The sequence below is a fragment of the Mesitornis unicolor genome, unplaced genomic scaffold (assembly GCF_000695765.1).
Source record: "Mesitornis unicolor isolate BGI_N332 unplaced genomic scaffold, ASM69576v1 scaffold8408, whole genome shotgun sequence".
In the NCBI taxonomy this organism is placed as follows: domain Eukaryota; kingdom Metazoa; phylum Chordata; class Aves; order Mesitornithiformes; family Mesitornithidae; genus Mesitornis; species Mesitornis unicolor.
In genome coordinates, this window is record NW_010203799.1 from 63,138 (window position 1) to 88,799 (window position 25,662).

Below are 25,662 nucleotides of genomic sequence, written 5' to 3' on the forward strand. Positions count from 1 at the left end.
TGTACGAGGTCCTTTTGCTTTGGTGTGCCAGCCGTTTGTGATTCAGCTTGCTGACAACTGCTTCACAAAACATTTACTGTACAAGATGATCAACATTAGATATCTTTTTTTAAGCTTCCTTTAAAAGTGAAGGCTTCTTTTCAGCTGAAACAGACGTAGATCTTAGCACGGCAGTCACCCCCATGAGTATTTCAGTGTAGCAGAAGATTAAAATGCTCTTTATTTTTAAACTGAGCTTTTCACAATACTTGGCCATGGCTCGACTGATTTTTGTTTTGCTTTGTTTTATTTCGTTTTCTATGTGCTAGTCACAAGACTTAGCTATGACTCAAATGTAAAGAAAAAAGCAGAAATACACATACGCTATTTTCATGAATTAGGCATAATCACATAGCCTAGAATAGTCATAAAGCAGACCGTAGTCCTTGGCTTTATTGCAGAAAAAACCAGTAACACCCATGAGTGAGAAGAACCTTATCTGGCATTGAGCATTTTCACTGTTATTAATTCTTAATATGAAAGTAGTAGGCCTAGCTTACTCATTAGAAATAAAGGGTTTTATTAATGGGGTTGCTCCGTCGTGGCATTCCTTAGTAAATTAAATACGAATCCTCATATTACAAGGCTCTGAGCAGTCAGGTGAGGTGAAATAGCTGTCAGTGGTACTTGATCATCTCTGCGGTGTGTTCTATTATTATTTGCTGCAGAAGAAATTATATTACGAGTTAAATGCGAGTGCGTAACACATGCGCATTGCTGTAATCACGACGTTGGACAGGCTACAAAGGAAACAACACAAGGATCACTGGTACCAGCTAATGACATTTAAAATTTAGATTTAGTTTACTTCAGAAAAGACTGGTTTCATTATTTTACCAGGGTGTAGCGTGATATTTTATTTAGTGTTTTCATATCTTATGTTTAAGTTGGTTCCTTTCCTTTATTGTTGGCCAAAACGCCAAGTCAGTGCTATCTTATCTGGCGTGATGGTGTATACATATTCATCAGTCTGTCCTTGCTACTCATGGGTGAAAATTTATATAAATAGCTATACATACGTACACATATTTTTTTAAGTATTATACGCTGTTTCCTGTATATTTGAGCATAATATAAAATATATGCTTCAGCTGGTGATTTTCTTGGGTTTTCTGCTTTCTGAAATGGGCTCTACCAGGTGTGCGTACTGTTTAGCATACCGTTAATCATCTACTGTATGTTTGGAGTATGTAACTAAATCTCTTGGTAATTTATTAACGTTTTTGAGAGCTTGACTGAGACAACATTGAATTTTGTGTTCACTTGGACAGAGTTGTATGAAGTTTTTCTAGTTTTCAAATTTCTAGTCAAGCCAAGATAAAGTCCTTGTTCAGTTGCACTCAGAACTTTATTATTAAAAAAAATCTGATTTACTTATATATTACTGTGCCAAATTTAGTTCATATAGAATAATACTGTAATAATTGAAGCCTGTTAATTCCTCCCACCCCAACACGTCCTGTATAATACTTAGTCAAAACAGCTACATTATCTGATAAGTTGATTTAGGACTTCATACATGTGTTCATATAGCCATTTATCTCTACCCTTGCTGAGAAGACCTTTATTAAGCTGTGATGACTGCTGAATATGAAATGTAACCAAGATTATTTTTTTATTCAAATATAATTTAAATATTCATCAAAGAGGAGTTATGCTTGAAACTGACAGAGACTATTAACATCAAAAAATATAATTAACTGCACTGGGTATCATGAAGCAGAGTTAGCCAAATAGCCGAGAGGTCTAATTGCTCTAGAGTCTGAGAAGCAATAGTTTTATTTTATACTGTTGCTGTGGAATTAATAGTGATGTGGTTTCCTATGCAAGGCAATTAAAAGCTGCCTGTTAAGGTTCATTGCACTATAGGAAATCCGTTGAATATCACTTAGTAAACAGAACTGACATGGAAAAGGTACATGAAGATGGGCAGAGCAGGGTATGGATCGTAAATTAGGACAGATTAATATGAATTAAGTATCTGTAAGTAAATTATGAGGACTTTCCAGTGTTATAAAGTCAGTGGTAGCGGTGAAAATGAAAAGTTTTCATTAGTAACACAAAGGAAATAGAATTTAAAGATTATTGCAGTGAAGCTGCTTAATTCACAGGAAAGGAATAGAAAAGTAACATGGGTTTAAAAATTAAAAAGTAGCTATAGAGCAGTATAGAAATGAGCAGATCTCATATTCTGGAAATTTCCTCCTGCCACAGAATAATCTCCTACTTAAAATAAAGAGAATCTTCTGACCTTTGTGGCTTAATTAAGGTTTTTAGTTGAATCCAGCAAGGAAAAACTTCTTTATTGAATCCCATAGATTCTGCCTGTGCCCAGGCTGTACAGTTTAAAAAGGAGTCGCCATATTCATGGCATTTTGACATTAATGAGGTTGCTGAAATGGAAAAGTTTAAGGATCAAAGATACAAGCAATAACAGTATTTTACAGCATTTCGTTTTTTCTCTCTCTAATAATAAAATTGCAATCTAATTGCTTAATAAATGGGCTGTGATTACTGAAAGACACAGATAATTCCCCTCTTTGCATTTTATTTTCTACATATTGCAGAACAATTACCAAAAATGCTAAGGCCACAAATGAAAGAGGTCTTTAGTTTTTTTCTTTCATATAATAACTGTGAATGAAAGCAGTTTGTGTGCATGTTCTTTCATTTACTATGGTAGTCACCGTCCATGTTTTTTAAGAAGCAATCTTAAAAATGAGTGTTGTACTGGTAAAATAAAACCAACCCCAGAATTCAAGCAGAATTCCTGTTTTATATAAAGACTGGCTGCCTGTTTCATACATTATTTAGCTTGCTTACCCTGTTTATATCAGTGACATAAGAGTGTGTGCTACTTTCTCCGAAGAGCACTGTCTTTGCCGCTTCACAGCACAGTGCCTTGTACTCCCAGGCTTGCACATGGTGTTAGCAGATATTTAAAGCACTTCAGCCTAACATTTTATAGGTCATGATGAACTGAGCCTATAAAACAAGTTACTGCAATGAAGTTAATGCAGTCTTAAGAGCATGGTTACATAGACCGAATGCTCAGTACTCAGTTTATTTTTAGCCTGCTGTAGACACATCAATGGGGAGGAAGGGAATCACGGAGAATTTTTCCGTGTGAAACGTGCTTCATGATACACTGGCGGTGCAGAATCTTCACTACAAATTTACTACTCAAGGCACTGTTTTTTTCCGGGTTTTCACTATAATACCGTAGCTGTCAGAACCTTTGAATTGCAGTTTCTTCTAGCACACACACGCCCATGCAAACACGTGTACACACACAAAACAGGTCCTGTAACATTTTGAAAGGAAATTACGTTGCAGAATCACTTCATTGAGCAAGCTGCCCTGACCAAAGTCATACAGTTCAAACACCTTGCAGGAAGAGTCTTTCTGCTTCCTAATGACACCGAGCTGTGTAACATTTCATCTGGCAAGATACCTATTTTGTCATTGTCTGTGCAAAGGCATCTATGCCCCTTTCTTTGTAGTAATCTGTGATCTTTAACCTTACTGTTCATTGCTTCTCAGATGCCTTGCTTCTTGCGATATATATCTGTATGATGAAGGAGCAATTTTGAGATGTCTTTAATACACACATTTTGCCAGCACTCCAAAATGGCTGTTTCACCATAACTCAGATTTTGTGCTCCTTTTCCTCTGCTTATTTAATACATTAATTTAGGCTGACTTTCAAGTGTAACAATAACAAGACAGTTCTGAACCCATAACCTCTCCCTGTTTACTGACTTTCTTAACAGCATTGAACTCAGCTGTACTATCACTCTCATGAAGTGTAGGTGTTTTCTCATCTAGGATCTAGTAGCACTGATATATCTTCAGTATATTATTCTAGTGCCAGCATTACTGGTGGGAATGAAAAATATCATTTACTTTGTATATTTAGCTCTCTTAGATAATTTTGCTGCTTTCGTGACAGAGATACAGCAGAAGAACACCTCCTGGAGTCGCATTTAAAACAGGAGCACTTTGAATAATGCTGTAGACAGAACACATATGAGTTAGTGCTCAGTTATCGTGAATGCCATCAGCAATGCCTTGTTGCTTTCTTATCAGCCACTTCCTGCTGTCAGCCCGGTGCTTATTTCAATAGAAAAGGATTTGCATCAAATGTAATACAGTATTATGTATGGCTAACATGGGGTTTTTAATTGTGCAGGCACATGAGACTCCTTCAGTGGTAGACAGTTTGATAAAAGGATTAGATCACGAATGTTTTTGACACAATTAAAGATTATCTGTGCATTGACAGAGTCACGCCAGTGAAGTTTCTGATGTGGTTTTTGCAGAGGTTGAATCTGCTTGATGTGCGTAAAAGACAGCTGCAGAATACACAGGATTTTTGCAGGTTTGAAAACAAGCAAATAAAAGCAGCTCCCTCAACTTTGTTGGGCTTAAAACTGAAAGTTGTAGGAATCGGAGAGTGCACAGCTCAAATCAGTAACTTAATCCCGTAACTTCAAATTGCAAAGAAGAAAGTGGGATTGTGCTTTCCAAGTTAGAGCAGAATGATACTTTTGCTGGGGAATTCCTCTGCTTGGAAGCCCTGCACGCTTTCCAGAAGATAATTAGGTCCAGACATCACTGTGGGTAATGAATAACAGTGCTTTTGTGACAGACATTCCTCTCAGAAGAAAAGAAAGTACTTGTAGTAAGGACTCTCAGACACATTTTAATAGGAAATGACACCACCGTTACAGAGTTGATTAAAGACCTACCAAGGGACAGCACTTCTGGAAGAAATCAGCAGATGAAATAAGAAAAGTTGTAATTTTATTATTAGTTATCAGTTAAATATATATAACTTTAAAGCCATGAAATCTGCATTGAAAATGATGAGAAAAAGGACCGTACCATCTTGCTAGCAGATTGCGCTTTTATAAATCTTGTGAAATAACCAAGTTGTCTTTTGGCCTCGTGCGCAGCATTTTGCTTGGAGTTCTGCTGAGCTGGAGAAATGAGTCACTCCCTAGCGCTGTGGAATTGGTCGATGTGCAGCAGTGGGCGACATGGCCTCTGCTGATGAAAATTATAACCCAAAAAGGGGATATTCCCTGAGGCAAGTTTACGAAAAACAATTTATTCTTTTTCGCCCTGTAAAACTCATCTTACATGCAGGATCTCTTGCATTATTACAAACTCTAATCCTCTGAGTGGGTAATTAACGGACCAGAAAAGCCATTTGTGGAAAGAAAGAGCCATAAGGGTGAAAAATATTTCTCCACTGAATGATCTTTAAGGAGTAAATAATTACAAGAGTGAGAGGTTTGGGATGACCAATCTAAATCTGAACATAATTAGGATGAACACAGTTTGAAAATCGAAGCAGTTGGCATGTGCAACAATTCTCATATCAGAAGACTAATTAAATATTTAAAAGCCCCAAACCCCTCACTATTCACAGAAAAATAACCTGCCACAAAAGGGTCTGTAACTTTGCAGATAATTAGGAAGGGTTACAGGGGGAAAAAAATCACAGATTGGCTCCAAGGTTCTGCAAGGTCACATCTTATGATGGTGTATCTCTTATATGGTCTGATAACAAGTTTCTTGCTAATTTAATCTAAGTAGGGCATCCCATAGCGATTTCACATTCCCCTTGTTAAAAATTGGTCATTTTTCTATATGCAAACTGCAATAGGTGGAGATTTTTATAAATAATTGCTCCTAATTGATACAGGCGATAATATTTTTAATAATTCAAGAGGAATGCATGTGTTAAAGTTCAGTTAGGGTTGCCCCCACCACACCCCCCATGTGAAGCTGTCCTCATCCTGTCGTTGTAGAGGGAAACCAGAGCACCCTATGAAATCATGTTGCCTCGGTGGCCGGTTCCGTAAAGTCTTACTTTCGAGTTAGAGCTGAGGTACATTTATGTTGAACGTGCATTTCTGCAAACAGAAGAGCTGTGTTAAACTCAGGAGACCCATCGTGAGTCCAGCTGAATTGGCACTGAACTCACCTGGAGGTCCAGTTGATCATTCAAAGTGTACCAAGACTTCTACAAGTTGCAGTAACAAATCACACCTGTCATTTGAAATGCCTTATTTCAGTAATTACAGTGGATGATTTTTAGAAATGTATTTAAGATCAGTGCAAATTAACATGAAAGACAGAGCTACATGTTTTCAATATTGTAACTCTTCGAGTTACTCATTTAATAATGACTCAGAAGCTGTCTTAAGTTACATAACGTTTAACTACATGATGAATATGCTGCATGCCAAGCCATGGATAAAACGGATCTACAGTGCTGCAAAAAAGGAGTTTTAAAGGGTTTTTGCTCTTATCCTGCCCTCTCTACCTGTGAGCCTCTTCTTCTGCAAGTCTGTCGCAGCGTTATGCCCAAGGATCAGACACGGTGCTTCTGGATTTTCACTTGGATTTTCTGTACGCTGTGCTCTAGCACTCCGTCTCTGAACTAAAGGCCCCTTTGGAAAGCTCTGATGTTATTACCCAGCCCCACATTTCTCCCCTGAAACCTGCTCAGCCCACAAGGCGTGATGCTGCCCTCACCCTCACTCGCTGTGAATAATCTCCGTAAATTGCTCCGATATTACGATGCTGCACCACTGAAGTTTTCATTAGTAAATAAGCATCGCTGCAGGCTATTTATTTTGTCTAAATGGTGAAACATTTAATTGGATCTTTTGAACTGATTACTTTTCAGCAGTGCGGATCTGCTTGGCTTAGTTGGTGTACTAAGACATACGCTGCCTGTAATCCCATGCTGCATTTTGCTTGCAAATACATGTGCACATAAATAATACGACAAGATTATGAATATGACTTTATTTCCCTTTCTTCTTCCTCGTGGAGGGTTGCATTAGAAACATTTTCTCTAAAATGTGTATCTGTTCTGCAGGGTTTGGGTTCAGCTTGCACCTCCACAATCCTCACCGGGAGTTTGTTCTGTTTCCTTTGCACACCTCATTGTGTCTTGGATACCTTGAGTCGTCTCCTCACAGGCTCTGGTAGTTCTAGTAGGCCTTTCACATATGTGGTACAAAGTAGTGGGGATAGAAAGATGGGATTATAAAAGCACTTTAAAAATTACGGAGAGAAGGCAGGAGTTATGTGTTGCAATGTAAGCTACATTTCCTTTGTCTTTTCCCCCACTTCCTATTTTATCTGATGCTTCAGTTTCAGGTTGATAATAATCCCATAATAATAGCGTTTACACCAATAAACAAAGTACTGGAACAAAAATGAAACAAGAAAAAAATATCTCTGATAGCTTAGATGTGAGTAAGATTCATCTTTTTAAAAGTGACTGCTTTGAACTTAGAGAGCATGAATACCGAAAGGCAAATGGGTCATAACTAAATGTATTCAAATTGTAAGAAGAGGTTGAAAGCAAGAAATACTCAGCTAAATTACTTTGCCATAGAAGTCTGATACACTTTCATTGATAGTGAATCAAACTGGGTAATCCTAAGGAAGGGCCTGTGGGAGTTGCATATTTTCTGCTGTGTTTTATTGTCTGTTTGGAGTTTTCATTCTTAATGCATACCCATAGACTCCCACAAGATTACACTGTATAAATAAAACACAATTAAATATTATTGCGTATTTATTGGGCAAATGGAAACAATGCTATGGTGCACCTTCCACGATATTAATTACATGCTCTTTAGCTTCCTTATGTCATTTTTACTCAGTAATTAGGAAGATTCAACAAATCATCAATATTATATTTAAAAAGAAAATAGAAACAATTTCATCAGGTTTTTTCCCCCAAAATATTTTTCATCCAAAGCCGCCAGGTTTATTGCTGTAGTCGTCACGATGTCAAGTGTGTGGGAAATCCCAAGGCTGCGTGGTGAATTTGCAGACCAATTTCTAGCACGCCTTACTGCTTTAGTGGTCACAGGAAGATCTCCAGTAGTTAGACACAATTCTCCTGGCCAGATTCTGCCTCCATACGTGCTCATGTTTCTCCTGTTTTTTTCTTAGATTATGGAAACTACCACCACACGACACACTAAATCTGTTTTCCCTTTGAGATTGGTAAAATTGGCGCTTTTTTCTTTTTTTTTTTTTTAGTGCTTCTAACTTGAAAGTAATTTTTAAATAATCTTGAACATGAGTGAGCAAACTTGCCAGAGTGCTATCCTGGTTTTTCAGAAGCCAGTGGCAGGATGACAAGCTTGCCTTCAAGGAAGCGTGGCCTTGTAGGGATGCATGGCTTGGCTTGTGCTGCTGCGGTTCTGGTGCTGGGGGTGCTTTAGGGGTGGCAGCCAATGCTGCTGCAGTGCACGGCTTCAGAGAAAGGCTGGGTGCTCTCAGCAAAGCGTTTTTTCAGGCTTTGGTGAGGCCCAATTTGCTAACTCATTAGGTATCGGTATGTACTAATGTATTTCCTGTGAGGTGAATTTGAAACTCAGAATTTAAATACATTGCTTTAAATAATTTTATCTACTGAGGCATATGTGTGTGCATACGTATGTATCTGTGCACCCCTAAAGTAAAATCTCTGTTCTCTGGCTATTTTATGTGTAAATTTGGTACATACTTTCTAAGACCAAATTAGTTGAAGTAATATCCGACATCTTCATACATATGTAACTTTGCGTTTAATAACAGGAGCGGAAGTCTGGTGAACATGCATACAAAAGAGGAGCACATCTCACGCGGCAGTTGTAGACCATTAGGAATACATGTGTAAAGACAACCATTTACTCTGGGTAAAGAGGTTCGGGGATTTTTCAATTTAAAATATGCTGCTGTTAAAAGTCAATACACGACGTGTAGATGTGTAGTCATCCCACATTCCCGTCTCTTTTTACTCAGGCTGCAGCTCACCAAGGGTGAATAAGGAACAAGGAGACCATATGGAGTATGTGGTGCTACAACTCAGAGTTTACGTGCTTCAAGTGGTGTTTAAGCAGGTTGCTGCAGGCGATATGCAGGAACATGTCATCATGCTAGCTTTTAAGTATTTAATCAATATGCTGAAAGAGAAATATTGTCAGATCTGACTTAGAAGTTTCAAAACATACCAGAATAGATTTTTTTAAATGTATTGACAATTTTATTAACAATTAGTGTTATTTATTAATTGTGGCTTTATACTGTATATATATATTTTTTTTTTGTGAAGTACACGTGACTGCTCTCTGTGTTTGCCAGTTTTGCTTTCCTTGGTGAAACACTGCATTCACAGAAATACAGCGTTAGGAATACCCAGAATTATTTTGACAGCCCATTTCTGGCTAGACATTGACCCACATCCTTTTCAAAATAACTTGATGTTTCTTTTATGTTGCTGGCTTTGTCAAAGTTACGTATGCAGAACGAAAGCATTTGAAGGATAAATTGTGATGTGAACTTTATTTCCCACACACCTTAATTTTGCAAACCACTTTGAAAGAAACCGTGTGTCTTTGTGTGACTGATGTGACCTACCCATGAAGATGACCTCTTTCTTCCCTCAGTCAGTCTGTTCCATCCGTGTAATGCTCACATCTTCCCAGAATCTGCTTCTCAAATTCCAATACTCCACTTTCTGGTCCGGTCATGATACACTGTGTTTTTCACTTTAATGCTGGAGAATTTGTTCAAGTCCATAGATTTTGCATTTTTCATCTTCCTTAGAACAGTGGTGAATAATGGCCCTTGGCAGGAGATAATGAAATTTTCTTAATTTATATTTTCGAGGAGAAGCTTCAATTGAAAATGGCATCCTATGGCCCGGAGACACAGCTCTAGTGCAAGTTTCAGGGGAGCTGTAATAATAATGCAGTGCCAGCGGTGACGGGGAATGATAGGACAGTGAAGAAGTAATTTAAGAAAGAAAAGGGAATGTACCAAAGCTTTATTGTAGCATATCTAATGATCTGCTGAAGATTCCCAATAGCTTCTGGAGCATGACAGGAGAAACTAATGTTATCTTGCCAAAACAGAAGGCCCTGCTTAATCAGCAGAACGAGATTATTGATTAAAACACCTCACACAATAGATTGCACATGGAATCTCATCTCCATACTTTGCACATGGAAAGTGCAGTAATGAGCATAAGAGAATTTAAAAAAGAGCAAAAGCAATTTGTTGGGAATTGTACAAGTCAAGATGAGAGTTGAAACGCAAACAAATTATCATGGGAAGTATTTCTGTCCTCAGAGCTGAGCCCAGAAGGGGATGGATGCAGCAGGGACATGGCTACATCGTGAGCAGAAGATCCTTGCCAACAGCCCTGCTGGAGCTGCTTTACTCACCTTTTTTTCTATATTCATCTGAAATGTGAACAGGCCATTCCTCATTTGCACAGTCTTCTTCCTGAGGTGAAAGGAGTTCAGACATTGTGCTGGAACTGTTAATTAAACACTCCATTTGATTTTTAGATTACTCTGAGTGGTGCATCTGCATTATGAAAATGTAACCTTTCTTCATTCATAGTAAAATACTGAAGAAACAAGCATTAGAGTACACACTTGCTCCTTGCATTCGTGAGAATAGTGATACTTCCTACATTTCCCCTTGCAAAACTCTTGCTGCTACTGGCACAGGAACCTGAATTCACAGAATCACAGGATATCAGGAGTTGGAAGGGACCTGGAAAGCTCATCCAGTCCAACCCCTGCCACAGCAGGATCACCAGAGCAGTCACACAGGAACACGGCCAGGGCTTTGGGTGTCTCCAGACAAGGAGACTCCACAACCTCTCTGGGCAGCCTGGGCCATGCTCCATAACCCTCACACTCACAAAGTTTCTCCTCATCTTCAGCTTGAACCTCCTGTGCTCCAGCTTGGGACCATTGCCCCTTGTCCTGGCATTGGCCATCCCAGAGCAGAGCCTGGCTCCTTCCTCCTGACACTGCCCTTTCCAAATGGATCCCCAGGAATGAGGGCACCCCTCAGTCTCCTCTGCTCCAAGCTCAAGAGCCCCAGCTCCCTCAGCCGCTCCTCAGCAGGAGATGCTCCACTCCCTCCATCATCTTTGTGGCCCTGCTGGACTCTTTCAAGCAGTTCCTGCCCTTCTTGAGCTGAGGGCCCAGAACTGAACACAATATTGCAGATGTGGTCTCACCAGGGCAGAGTAGAGGAGAAGGAGAATTAACACCTCCGATGCTACAGTTAGTCTTTTCCTAACTAGGGTTTCAAACTGAATTCACATATTACCTTTCTTAAATCAACTGTTACTGAGTTTGTATAGAGTTCTTTGCAGGTCTGTTTTATTTCCTTGTATATGACAAAGTCACTGTATCATAAATCTTCATGGATATTTTGAATGTCTTAAGCATGAAGACATTTCTCGTTGGCAGATCATATGAATTTTAAGATTGTACATAAAAAACCCTCTTAATTTGCCTATTTTAACTTATGCTAGGGAAATATGCAGTTTACTAGATTACAGAAAACTGGTTCTTAAAACCTACAGAAAACTTCAACACTAGATTGCAGACACTGAAACACTAAGGTATTTGCAATGTGACTTCTTAAACGTGCAAGAATTAGAGCTTGTTTGTATCATGCTTTCAGTTGGAACAATTCTGAAAGAGCTTGAATGGATGGACTAAACTAACAAAATATTGTGTAGAAAAAATAACATTGGTTGTAATGAATTAATCTCTTCCAAGTTATTTGCGAATGGCCAGGGCTTTTATTTCCACTGTAGTCTTGTTTTGGAGAATCCTGTGAAGTGGCTGAACTCAGAAAGGAATGAAAATGGGTCACAGGATTGAGTTGAAGGCTGTAACAGTGCAACATCCTCTGCACTGGACTTGGTGTTTCTAAGTGTAAAGGTTTCTGAAGATGATGAAGCTGTGCTGTGGCAGTGATGCAGCATCTTTGATGATCTGTAGCCTTGTGAAATAATCTGCTGCTTAGTGCTATTTTATGGAGAGTGCAGTTTCTGTTGTCCAAAATACCAGGCAGAATTCAGTGTTTCTTCTGTTAAAGAAGCTGAAACCTTCATCAGTTTGTGAAATGGCCTTTGCAGGCAGCAGCAGAACTCCAGGGCAAGAACTAACAGAGAAGTTGGTATCGTTGCTTTTATAGGGGAAAAACCCCAACGCAGCAGGCAGAAGACTTTCATTTACCCAGAGAACAACTGGCAGTAGTGTAAATTCCCTGAATTGCTTGTCTCGGGACTAGCTCTACAGAGTCTGCTTGCTCTTCATCTCTTCTCCGTAACCCATGAATTGGGATTGACAGTTGCTGTAGTCGCTGTCGGGTTTTTGTGGTTTCACTGGAATTGAAATTTGACCACTATGGAACAAGTGGTAACCTGAAATTTCCATTGTTTTAACATGTAAAAATCAAGTGCCTTTAATTTGAAATCTTAGAAGTGCATGAAAATCAGAGCCTTGTATGAAAAATACTCACATTTTATAAAATGCAACAGTAATGCAGCAAAATCAGTGGCGTAAAAAGCTACGACTTACTTGAAGCACAAATCCTTCTGTTCGTTCAGTTCTCCAAGTAATTGCACTGCTTGCGGAGGTGGTGGTGTGCTCTGTAACACTGCTGTGTACTGCACCAGTGGGCATAGCTCATTTGTTTGGATTTGGGGTTTCCTTCAGTTTGGCCAAAGGTGAGCAGAAGGCGACGTGTTGCACAAAGAAATAGTGAAAAGTTTTGAGAATGTCAGCATCTTCCTGTAAATGCCACTCAGCGCCTGAAGTTTGACACTGACGCTGTACAAAGAAAAAAAATACCACATTTTCTTCTGCATTATCATTATACATCCTTTGATACAAGCTGGCATGGAGTTGTTCTCGGTTTCCTGACTGACGGTAACATTATGAGTCTTTCACTGGGGGAAAATGAAAGAGCAGAAAACAACTTTTCATGGGCAGACAGGTGTCCATCTTTTCCATAAGATTTACTAATAGTGCTAGTAAAACTTTTTTTTTTCTCCAGCTAAATATGACCTTCATCAGTTTCATTCTCAAGCAATTTCTCCCAATACGTATCCGTTTTATTTTGTAACAAATCAATATTTCTCTCTTAATTGCCACTCATTCAAGTGTAAAATGAAATTTTCGTACAGCTCAAAGCTGTGGAAACCATTATACTGAATGATGCACTACACAGAGTCTTTCTGTAGGAATTATTTTGGCTTCAGCATAAGGCTTTCACTAAAGAAACAGAAAGATATTTAAAGAAATTAATTACAAAATCTTACATCCAAGCTTTTCTCATGCTGGTTAGTCTGGCCTGAGGTGTGGGCATTAAAAAAAAACAGTGCGGGGCTTAGAACAGAGACACCTCTGAGGTTTTGGGCCATATTGCCTTGCCCTGCTTCTACAGCTTCCTCCTACAGAGCACAGGCGAGAGCAGCACTTTGACCTTGGCGTGAGGACAAGAAGGTGGCTGTACTGTGCCATTTCAGTATTGCAGATTCGGTACAGTGCTGTTCTCTGCAGGTTGGGTGCACATTTCATCACTGCAGTGTGGGTCTGAAAGCCATTGGATGCATTGCACTCGTTCCAGACTCCCAAATATGCTGCAGGAGCTGCTGGACTGAATATTTGTGCTGCTGGGAGTGGTGTGGCGTTACCCGGTGCCGTGGCTGCACAGGGGACCTGCCTGTGCTCTCTGACACATGAATTCCTCACCATCTATCTGCATCCATGGTTATGCATATATGCAGAAATCCCTGGGTATTTCCAATTGGTTCTGCAATTATGAGCCTTATGAGGCTAGAAATAAGTAGCTTAAACAAAAGAAAAAAGGAAAAGGAAAGGAAGAATTAACTGATCAAGCCAGAGGAGTTGTTGTTCCCAAGTTTGCTGAGCAAGAGGCACAGTATGTCCTGACCAGCTCGGTCCCCATTTGATTAGTATATAAAAAGGAAAAGTGATTTATATCAGAGTTCTTCAAATGAGCTTGCTCTACCTCTCATGAGGCAGCTTGAATTATTCTTATACCTGGTGGTAATGCACAGCTGTGGAAAGCCATTGATACAAAACAGAATATTTTAGCTTGGGATGTGGTATTCAGGGAGTGTGGGAAGTAGAAGGGCAAGAAGTTGATGTACAGCTGGAGTCAAAGGCTAGACTGTTACTTAAGTTCAGACTTCTGTTATTCCGTTTGCTGACAAACAAAACTAACCCCTGAGAAGATCAGCCAAGCTCTTTTTCCTTTAGTCACCAAACTCCCTGACCTTCTCTTTTTTTCCTTCCACTTCCTTCTCACTATTTTTTCTGTATTGCATTTTCAACATCTCTTCAGGGTTAAGTGATTGTTTTTCCACTTTTAACTTCCAAGCTTTCTTTGTTTTTTGGTAAAATGTAAAGTAGTTAAATTATCTTGATTATTAATATTTTAAAAAACTTTTTCTAAACCCATTAAATTCAGTAGACCCTTGTGCTTAGAGGCATTGTAATAAAGTTCTTCTTTGTATCCAAACGCATTGGCTTGCATTGTTAAGCAAATCATATATATGTTTCAGGACTTAGTGTCCTCTAAAACACATTTTAATTCATTTTCTTGCAGTTCTTCTTTTTAACTGTTCTTCTTATTTCCTCAGACAGTCATTCTTTACCTCTTCGTGTGACCTTACAGAGGAAGCTTAGAGTCCTCCAATTGCTCCTAAAATAATTAGAATGGAAATGCTAATGTTATTTTTCTACAATAACTCTTCCAACCCAAATAATTTCCTTGAATTGCAACAAAAATCTGTCTGAGATGTAAAACCCTTCAGCAGTATGTGTATCTCTAAAGGAGGAAGGAATTGCTCATCTGTGTTATAGTACACTATTCAAAATTACACAATTTTAATTTTGTATCGTCTTTGCATTTTGCTTTGATTTTATTGAACACTTGTATCAAATGAGTATATATTTGGGGCAGCTATCGCTATCACTGGCAACAAGTGACATTTGAGATAACATTGATCTCCATATTTAAAAGTAATAAAGCCTGAACTGAAATACTGTCTTGAAGCCTTATTTATGGACTTTGACTGATGTAGTATTCATTAACTTTGTTGGTTTATGGATTGGACTGCCCAAGTGTGAAGAGAGTTAGCACTGCGTATAGCACTTTAGTATGAACTTGCAAATTAAATGTAATTTTAAATTAATTAGCTTGCTTTCTTTTCCCATTACAGGTGCAACAACCGAACACAGTGTATAGTAGTTACTGGGTCAGATGTGTTTCCTGATCCTTGTCCTGGAACATACAAATATCTAGAAGTTCAGTATGAATGTGTTCCTTACAGTAAGTATAATCTTTTTATTCTTGCTCACTTCCTCTGGCCCTCACAATTAAAGCTGGAGTGCTGTTACATGGAAAAGAAGCATATGTTTCTGGCCCACAGACCCATTATGCATGCAGAGCACTTGCAGACTAGGGCCTCCAATTAGCTTCACCAAGTGTGGAAGGAAGCCATGGTGTGATGCTGGCCAAGTGTCTGTCTGTGTTCTTAAGTGTTTGGCTTTTAAGGCTACTGTTTTTCCAGAAAACAAACTCGAATTAGCTATTCAATAGGCCAGATAGAAATTTGTACTTTTGCCCGCTACCAGTTGCTGACAAATTGGCTTGGCTCACAGACCTCTAAAGCAGGAATTGACTTCAATTTTAATCATGATCTGCTTGAAAGGCTACCTGCTGTCATGGTGACTTTGGGTGCCCGGCACAACCCCGCACTGCCACTCTGAGGCAAATGCCCCAGTTGAGGGACGTTGTAAGAGGACTTTGTGCTTCGGGGGCACATTGAAAGTAAGCGCAGATTCAGAGTGAATAATTCGTCAGTGAGTTACTCACACTTGGTTCTTAAAAACAAAGGGGAAAAGAATGAGAAAGTAACGTTCACTTTTAAGGTAAAGAGAAAATATGAATTGTGCCTCGAATCAGCTGCCAAAACAGAATTTTTCACTGAAAACAAAGTAAATACTCAAATCATACTGAGATGAAAAACATCTGAAGTTACGGCTACTTCAGCAGTTTTGTATGATATTCTTTCTAATGCCAGAATTCAGTAGCTTTAGACATACTTCTGATTTCCTTGCAATAATGAATGCTTTTTTTTTATTTCATCGACATGTATGCATGTTTGTAAAAGTTCTGCAGATTCGACACTTTTAACTGGTTTTGCTTTCTTGTAAGGTCATTCTTTGCAGTGACTTCTCCCTCGTCCCGTAACTCAGCAGAGAAATAGCTGTGTTTGCAATGGAATTTGAGCAGTGCACTGATTGTTCCCTTAAGTTACTGTTAAGCATGAATTTCTTGATCTGCAGTAATCCTTAACCAAAGTCACATTTTCTGTTGGTACAGGAAACAGGCCAAGTCTGAGATACAGAAACACTGTGGTGACAGTATATATCCCAAAAGGAAGGAAATGAGTTCTGGCATAAGCAAAGCCATGTCAAAACTGTCTGTGCTGTTTACTGCACAATTTTAAAATTGAGACTTTTTACATCAAAATGCTACTCTGTACTGCTTCACCACATTGAACCTCCACTGTTGTTAAAGGCCAAACACAGTTCATCTTGGTTTTTTCTTCATTTCTGCTGTGTCATTGTGAAACGGTTGCTTGCTGATTTTTTTTCTGTACCATTTGTAGGATTGGAAGCCTACTGCATACAGTGATCCCTAGTACCATTCCTCCTGTGTGTAGTATCGGTGGCTTGTTGTAACCGTTCTTCTCGTGCCACTTTTGAGGAGTGATGTCTTACCCCAATCTAACCAAAGTTTTATTCCACAAAGATCACTTTTACTTTAGCACCATTTTCATTCCCAAATTCTCAGAAAGAGGGCAGTGCATCTGATTCCAAACCGTGAGGTCAGTCAGATGACAAGAGGTTACGTTTCCAGTTCCAGTAGGCTAGCTCATAGAGAAAAAGTGTAATGCAAATAATGTTGAAATGTGATTTTTTATGCTGTTTTAGGAAGAGAAGTGTGGATATGTTCTTCTGATTGGGTATTGCTATCTCCAGGAATCTTTTCTTTTCCAGTTTTCAGCAGTATAGAGCCACAGCGCGGCCTACCCTGTGCTCTAACTTGTAGTTATTCTGCTTTTAAAATGTTTGTTTTTGTTTTCTGTCAATTGCGTTGTTCTGCTCTTTGAATGATGTAATTCTGTGTCTGCCATAACTCAAGATTCTGGATACTTCTTGTCTTTCAAAGTCTATCGTTTTGGAGTTTGTCAACTGCAGTGTGTACAGTCATGACACCGTGCCCAATTCCAGAGCTGTAAGAGGCATCACCTCTCCTTACAGCAGTCGTCAAAAAGGTTGCCAGTTATTAAAATCGGTTTTGAGGTTTGATTTCAAGCCACACTGTGCTTGTTTTGAGCTGGTGTGAGTGTTGACCATCTTTCTTCCCTGTCCCACAAAGCCTGTCCTGCTATTTTTTCCAAGTCTTCTGGAAATTTAGAAATCAAAATGATGCCTTGATAAACTCCAGTTATCAAGTCTTGTTTTTTTCTCCCTTACTTGTTCCAGTGCTCCATATCTAAATGTACGCAATGACTGAAATCATTAGGTTTGCAAATAGCAGCTGTCCAAGAATCAGAGACTTGCCAGTAGGGTAGGTTAGGCTTTTGTGGGTCTGGGAAGGAAGCTTTTTAGTGATCACAACACTTCTGACCAAAGTCATGGTTCTTACTTCTTATGAACGTCAGCTTTTGTTACTGAAAGACTGCAGAATTTGCGGTGTCTCACTGTGACACCTTTCAGTTCATGAGTTAGTTATTACAAATAGCAATCACGCTAGCTCTTGTGGTAAACATTGGAAGTTCTTGCACGCTGGAGTTGGTGTCACCCTTGTACAAAATGCAGTTTACGAGCTCCTCTATGACTTCCAGAAATGCGTAGCTGCTTTGTTTATCTTATAAACTGATTGGGCTTTCTCTGGGTTCTGTGTTTATTGCCCTCATAAGAAAGTACTTAATGAAAAGCTTCCTTTTTTGCATCTCAAGGTGTAGCCCTGTTGCTGCTGTTTTTCTCATCCTCTTTAGTAAAAAAAAGTAAAAATCTATTGAGATACTTAGTTGGATCTCCAACAAAACTAAAATTCTAGACAAATTTGATAGGCGTTGCTTTGTCCTAAAATAAGGGGGTTATTGATTAAATTACAAAGAAATTGAGAGTACCATACTTGACATTTCTTTCAATTCTGCTGCACAATGTATGTTGACACTTTGAGTGAATAACAGAAGTCAGCCCTTCTATAAAGAAGAACATCAGAAGTACCATTTTGTACATCTGTGCATTTTTATTTTAAGCCTTTTTTGGACTCAGGAATTCAATAGAAAACGTTTTAAAGTGTTTTATTCTCTCTCTGTCTGTATTGATTGGACTTTGCAGCATTTGTTTATTTCAATAAGCCCATCTGTCCCTGCAAAACGTACAGCTGTACACCAATGCATGCAGAGCAGACATGCCAGTAATGATTTTAGCTATCCCTATCTTTTCCCCCCTCTCCTATTACTAATTCTAAGCAGGTACAATATCAATATTGCTCTTTGGCAAGGAATAAACTCATGCATAAAAGTTCACAAACAGAATCGTCTGAAAGTCATTAGCACTGATTGTGAGACCCAGGAATTCATCTCAGAATACATCTGTTTGCTCAGATAACTCACGAATTACAAATGGCAGAAGAACAAGTGTTTTACCTAAAGATGTATAAATGAACAAAGGCTAGGGAAACTACTGCTCGTTTTGGGAATATTAACCCCCTTCCGCTCCCCCATAAAGTTTTGGAATGGTTCCCTGAAGAAACACTAGATCAGCTCAGCCAATCCTGTTCTCTCAGAGTAATCGTGTGTAATTTTGTTAAATGAAACTGAAAATCCAGAACTTTATATGAAACACACAAATACATTCTTCAGGGTAATGCTGTAATACTGGAAGTGTAATAGCTGTGCAAATAGTTTTGCTACACTTCCCTGGCAGCAGCAGCTCCCGTTACCCGGATTGGTACATCTGTCATTTTCCAGGTCATTGTATGAAACGGAGGGGGCGTACTTCAAAGGAGTACATGAAATAGATTTTATTGCAAATAATTATTGGAAAGCTATTTACTAGCTGGACTTCAGCTCTGTGTCTGCCTGTAGTATGTTCCTTAAAACTTCCTTGGGGAAAAATTGCTGTAGTAATGTAACTTTGTTAATCGGGCTGGGTTTATATTTTCCATGTGTGGTGGTGGGGTGGCTATTAGTTTTAAACACTTAGTATGACTGTCCTTGCATACTAGCTTGCTGTTTCGGGCTTAATCGATGATGCTGGAGAATATCTGAATGAGCTAAATGTTAATTTTTTTCTTCTCTTTTCCTCTTGCTTACTGTGCTTTTGCTTCTTTTTTCTAGATGTTTTTGCTTATTCCTTCTAGTCTGGTTTTGCAGTTGTAGACTAAGAAGTGGCTAAAGTTCTCAAGATTAACATTCAGGAAAAACAGTAAAAGAAAGCCTGAGGAGAGCTAAAGGATGCAAGCTGCTTTCTTTACAAGAAAGAAAAGCAGAGGGATGTCTGGGGCAAAGATGGGGGGAGGTTTAATCAGCACACATACAAACCTATATAATTAATATACTGCAGTTTGGATTTACAATTCTCTAATTAATATAATATGTATATGTGCACTCGCACATATATGGTAAATTAATGTGTCGCTTAAAAACCGACTTGATAGCATTATGCTTTGAGAAGAAGAGTATGTATAGCATGCATTAGTAAAGCCATTCATTATTTATTCAGGTTCACTAAGTGAAACTACATGCCAACATATCTGTATTGCCTCCTTAATCTACTGAAATGATTGATCCGTGTTCACTTGTGTAACCGTAGAATCTCTCTCCCGCTAGGTTTTCCTGTTGTCTGTTTCTCTTTATCCGATATAGTGCAGTTCTTATTCTCCCTATATTTAGCGTCTGTTACTAATTTAATCTTTAGATTAATAGTCAATTTATGTTAATCTTCTTTCTTTTTTCCTTGCACTTTTTTATTTTTCTTCCGATGCTTAAAATAGAAGTGGAGCAAAAAGGTAAATAATGTATACAGTCCAAACCCCAGCTCCTTGTTATGTGCCTTATGGATGTTAACCTCTTCCCTTCCCCTCCCCACAACACTCTTATATTATGATAATCAGCAGGATCTCATAAGTACACCTCATAAAGAAGTCGACTGTTTGCAATAAAGTGACTTGGCTGCTTAAAGTAGGTGGCGGGGGATAGTGTCTGAAATACTTGGGCTGGAGGGAAGACTCCCTTGCTTTTTTCTCTCCCTTTCTCTTTGTCTTTCTTTCCCTCTCTTTCTCTCCCCCTTGGGTAAATTCTTGTTAATCAAGTGTCATCTTGCCTGGCTTCCAGAACCCTCTCCATAGCATGCCATGGTTACAGGGTTTCCTGGTCTGTTTCATTCATTGCTTTGGTTGTGTTTTGTTTTCTCTGCTCCTAATTGCTTTCTCGATATACCTGATGATTTGATTTGTTCCTTTATTTGTAATCGAGGCACCTCCTTTTTCAGCCTCACCACTTCTTAAAGTTCTAAACAAGTTGATGCGATTTTTTTTGGACTGAAATGACCCAGCACACTGCTGCACACCAGTTAAAAGCTCTGGAGCGTTAATGCGTACTCACTAAAAGTCCAAGACGAAAATGCAAGAGTAGCTCTCCATTTTCAGCTGTCTGTGTATGCCATTGAGCCTTGGTCTGTACTAGTGAAAACAGTTCCCATCCACTTTCCATACTGGTACAGCAAGAACATGGTAACTTTAAGAAAAGTGGATGATAAAGGGTGATAATTGCATTAATTATAACACGAGGTATAATCTAGTGCCAATTAAATTGATTTTTTTTCTTCCTGACACAGTCATTATGATTTACCTACCTTTTTTTTTTCTTTTTTTTTGTTTCATTTTATTATGAGACAGTCTTAATTTGACGTAATTCTTGTCTTACTTCTCTCTGTGACTGTTAGTTTTTGTTTGCCCGGGGACGTTGAAAGCAATTGTGGACTCACCGTATTTATATGAAGCTGAACAAAAAGCAGGTGCTTGGTGCAAAGATCCTCTCCAGGCTGCAGATAAAATATACTTCATGCCATGGACTCCGTATCGCACTGATACTTTGATAGAATATGCTTCTTTAGAGGACTTCCAGAACGGACGCCAGCAGACGACGTATAAACTCCCAAATCGAGTGGATGGTACCGGATTTGTAGTGTATGATGGCGCTGTCTTTTTTAACAAGGAAAGAACTAGGAACATAGTAAAATTCGACTTGAGGACTAGAATTAAGAGTGGAGAGGCCATAATCAATTATGCTAATTACCACGACACCTCTCCGTACCGATGGGGAGGAAAGACTGATATTGACTTGGCAGTTGATGAAAATGGCTTATGGGTAATTTACGCTACGGAGCAAAACAACGGGATGATCGTCATTAGTCAGCTGAACCCCTACACCCTGCGTTTTGAAGCCACCTGGGAAACGACGTACGACAAGCGGGCAGCGTCCAACGCGTTCATGATCTGCGGGGTCCTGTACGTAGTGCGGTCGGTGTACCAGGACAACGAGAGCGAGACCGGCAGGGAGGAATCTACAACACCAGGTTAAGCAGGGGCGAGCACGTGGATGTTCCTTTCCCCAACCAGTACCAGTACATCGCCGCAGTGGATTACAACCCCAGAGACAACCAGCTGTACGTGTGGAATAACAACTTCATTCTGCGATACTCGTTGGAGTTTGGCCCGCCTGATCCTGCCCAAGGTAAGAGTTTGATTTTTTTCTCATTTTTAATCCCTTTGTACTTCCATGTTACGTTATCTTTGGTCTTAGACTTAGCTCTTGGCAGAAACACGAGGAGGGGTTGTTTGCCTGAGCAGTTCAGCATTACCTTGGTGTAAGGCAAATTTGCAGCACCTGTGAAGCGAGAATGACTTTATTTGGTTTACAGGCTTGTACTTTTCCTCTTTTTTTTTAATATACACATGCTTAGCTTTTCTGAGTTTGAGAATGAGTTGAGGAGTGGTTTCTTTACTTTATACCATCAGTCAGTTTGACTTTCTGTAGCTGAAGTAAGTTTGAGTTCATTCACACTGAGCCAGAGCCCTGTTCCCGTCCGTTCGGCGTTACCTGACTTCCGAATTGATTACAACACACATGCAGACCTTTTAGCTTCTTGGCGCCAGCAGTTGAGCGTGATGTGTGCTGGGAGGTCCCAGAGGAGATGTATGGGGTTAATGGGCAATACCAAGCATAAATATTTTTCCGCAGCCCTGTTTTCACAGTTTCTAATGCTGGGTTAGACAAGACTACCCGACCTCTTTTTCGCAGGTTTCTTGGTAAGTCCATTACAAAAGCAATTCCGCTCACTTGAAGTTAGAGCAGCTACCTAAAAGGAAAGATGCTAACTGCGAAAAGAGGAAAGAAAAACGGATGTCTTTAGGTCTCAGAAATTCCCCAAAATGACATGAACAGGCACAGCCACATATTAGCATCTGCAGGGGAGAGCAAATACTAAGAGCAGTGCTCTGTGGCAGAAGATGCATGCAGCAAGGAACAGAATGTTGATAAGCTGCTTTAGCAATGAAGGTAACACTTCGCTTCTCTCATCTAACTGGCATGCATGCTTAGCAGCCGGTTTTTCTACTTGAAAAAAGTAGTAATAATGACTTCTCCACGTGAAAAAGTAGCGATCCTGCTTCAGTGAAGCTGGTTCGTGCACAGCAGCACAAACCATGCAGTGAGCAGTCAGCTATCAACATAAATACAGCTCTACAGAAGTACATAAGGTGCAGCAGGACAAGGCAGTTTAGAAGCCATACGTTGGTGATCTCCAGAGCCAGGTGAAGATCTGTCCAGTCTGTCCCCTGCCGACCTCCCTGGCAATGCATGGCAGGTTGCAGGGGTCTGGGGACACTGAGCTCTGGCCATGGGGACAGCCGTCCGGGGAGGCTTTGCTCTGTTTGTCGGGCTGAGTAGGGAGGCTTTGGGGCTGCTCTTAGCAGAGACGTACCCACCTATGTAATTAGAAAAAATTTATAGCTTTCATTTTCATAGATTCTTATGCATGTCGCTTTTCATTCGGTATGACTGAGATGAGGATGCATTTTAAATTCTCCAAAGCTTTAATAGTAAGAGGAGAAAATGGAGGTGCAGGCTCTAAGTAGCTTTTGCATTTCTCACAACTGCCATGAATGTGGCAAAAGCTAATCTTTAAATCATTGCATTGAGGGATAAGTATTAAGGAAGAGCAGGGAAAGAAGAAAAGGCTTTGTGAAGTCCTTCCTGTGCTTCAGTAAACCACCAAAGGTCTCCACAATTTGTAATGTTTTTATGATGAGAGAGTCTGCAAGATCCCACGTTACAGTCCGTGTGCTGGCTGCATCCCATCTAATATCAGAAAGATCTGGGCACCCAGCAGCACCCCTTCATGTCCTGGGTTCCTTGCTGCCATGCAAGGCAGGGGAAGAACAGTGGATTCCAAGCAGACCCAGAGGAGAAGGGTCCAGGGCACGCTGCAGGGTGCGAGCATCTCGTTTGAGCTCTTTGCCCATTCACCCGTGAAGACAGAGAAGGAATATTCTTTGAGTGGTTTATGAGTTTGGGTTTTAGATGCATTACAACATCCATAAATATATGTTGATTATGGCCTTTTTAAAATATAAAAACCATATGAAGACACTAGAATAATTTGAGTATGTGATGCATTTATTCACTAACAGTATTTTTCCTTATATAAAGCCAATACCTATTATTTTAATTTTGTATGGATCTGTACATAGCGGATCTAAGAATATGTTTCAGTTCATTTCCTCTTTTGCCTAAGCCAATTGCCTGTAGTTAAAGACTACTAAATTAAAGGAAAAATTATCTAATATGATTGTCCTTGAGATGTACTGCTATAAAACCACGACGAGATTCTGTACAGTTTCTACCTCTATATTTTATTTGCATTATGTTCTCAGTTCCTCTTTGTTTCACCATGAAGTCTGTATAAATTGAGGATCAATCCTTCTCTTGTTACCCAGTTAAAGGATCTATATGTGTAATATACATTTGGATTTTTTTCTCTCCTGTAGAATTAGATCAGATTTGCAGCACGTTTGATGAACGGCATTTTTGTGTTTCTTTTGTTCCATTTTGCTTTGGATTTTTTTTGTGGTCGACTCAGATTTCTTAATCATCAGCTCAGAGGCATAGGTGTTAGGATAACATTCTTTGAGTCACCTAACACAAGAACCTTCTTTTAGTGGCTGTTGCAATGGTACTTTAATATCAAGTATTTAATGGTGTCACAAGGTCAGTGCCTCAAAATTGCGAGCCGTGGCCTTTTCTGTTGGCGTGGTTAACTTGGGGCCGTTGTGGGAAGCTCAGCAATCTGTGTTCCCTCTGTTGCCGTGGGAGCAATAATGATCTATAGACTCACGCCAATTCCTTTATTCCCCATCTCTCTGTCTTGGCTATCACTTCTCGTCTACACCATAACTTCCTACTACTGAGTGCTTCTAAAACAACTCTCTTTCTTCCTACGCGACGGATGAATTTGTCACACTGAGTCACACTTTTGAGCTCAGTTACATTTGCTCCCAGCGCCAAAATCCTGGACTCATCCATGACCCCAAACCTGCCTCTTTTTACTGTTATTTCTTTCATTTTTAAATCTGCCTATTGAAACCTCTGAACTACCACTGTAATTATTCTAATGTTCACCTTGCCCTTGCTGCACACTTACACCGTTTTCTCTTATTGCAACTGTCCACGTTAGGTGCTTCCCGTATCCTTATTTTCTTAATGTTCAGGAGAACTCTAAACCTGCGGATGCTGCAGCCAGGCTGCAATGGGCAACGCTCAATTCCCTGGCAATGGGCTCTGCTGCCCTTACAGCTCCCCCCTTCAACTCATTCTTCCATGTGGTGGTTTTTCTTCTGTCTTCTCATGGAAATGACAGAACATAGATGTAGAAATGGTTTTCAGTGCTACAGCTGACAAGTGCCACTCAGATGTTGCAGAAGAGCACGTTTTCTAAGGTTAAGTGTCAAAATTTCATTTAAAAAATCAAAATTTTAATTTAGAAAGGAAAGAAAATAAAATGTATCAGGCCCTGCAAAAAGCCACTGAGAAAAATTTGAGATGAACCAGAGTTTTTGTATCTCTGATAAATGTAGTGGATAGTCATGTTACAGCTTTCTAAAGGAGGTATCCAAGGGAACAAATGAATCCTTGCTGAAATAAGAATTTTAAAATAAATTTTAAGTTAAAAGACCAGGAAGAATGAAGGGAATTTTCCCCCTAAAAAGTGAGTATGAGCATTACATTCTAAGGTTTCCTTGGTAACAAAAAGAAGATAAATCCTTTTGTTCTGTGTTAGTGCATTAGGGAGAGATTTCATCTACGCTCATCCCAATTTGCGCTAACTGTGCAAACTGTTCAAACCAAAGTTGTCTCCCCTTTTGTACCATGATACCCATCATTAAGTTTTATTGGATCACTGCAGGAAAATATGGATGTTGTGAGTGTGGACAGAACAGAAATTGGGAGAGTACTATCACCAAGGGCTTGAAATAATAGGAAACTAGTGCAACTAAATCTTTATAACACCGAGAATCCACGATGAGGCCATGCAGCAAATTTTTAAGTAAATTAGATCTTTACTATGATATTGAATCTGATACACAACGGATTGATTAAAGAGCGGT

The 25,662-nt window shown here is 39.5% G+C and overlaps 1 protein-coding gene across 1 annotated transcript in view; it reads left to right on the forward strand.

The window, feature by feature from the left end:
* The window catches only part of LOC104545663 (latrophilin-2-like), a gene marked incomplete at its 3' end in the record, with an annotated part of 114,924 nt that overhangs the window by 60,995 nt on the left and 28,267 nt on the right, over positions 1-25,662 (forward strand). The window contains 3 exon segments of the mRNA XM_010190851.1: positions 15,131-15,240; positions 20,940-21,554; positions 21,557-21,736. Of these exon segments, the coding sequence (XP_010189153.1) occupies positions 15,131-15,240; positions 20,940-21,554; positions 21,557-21,736 (905 nt within the window).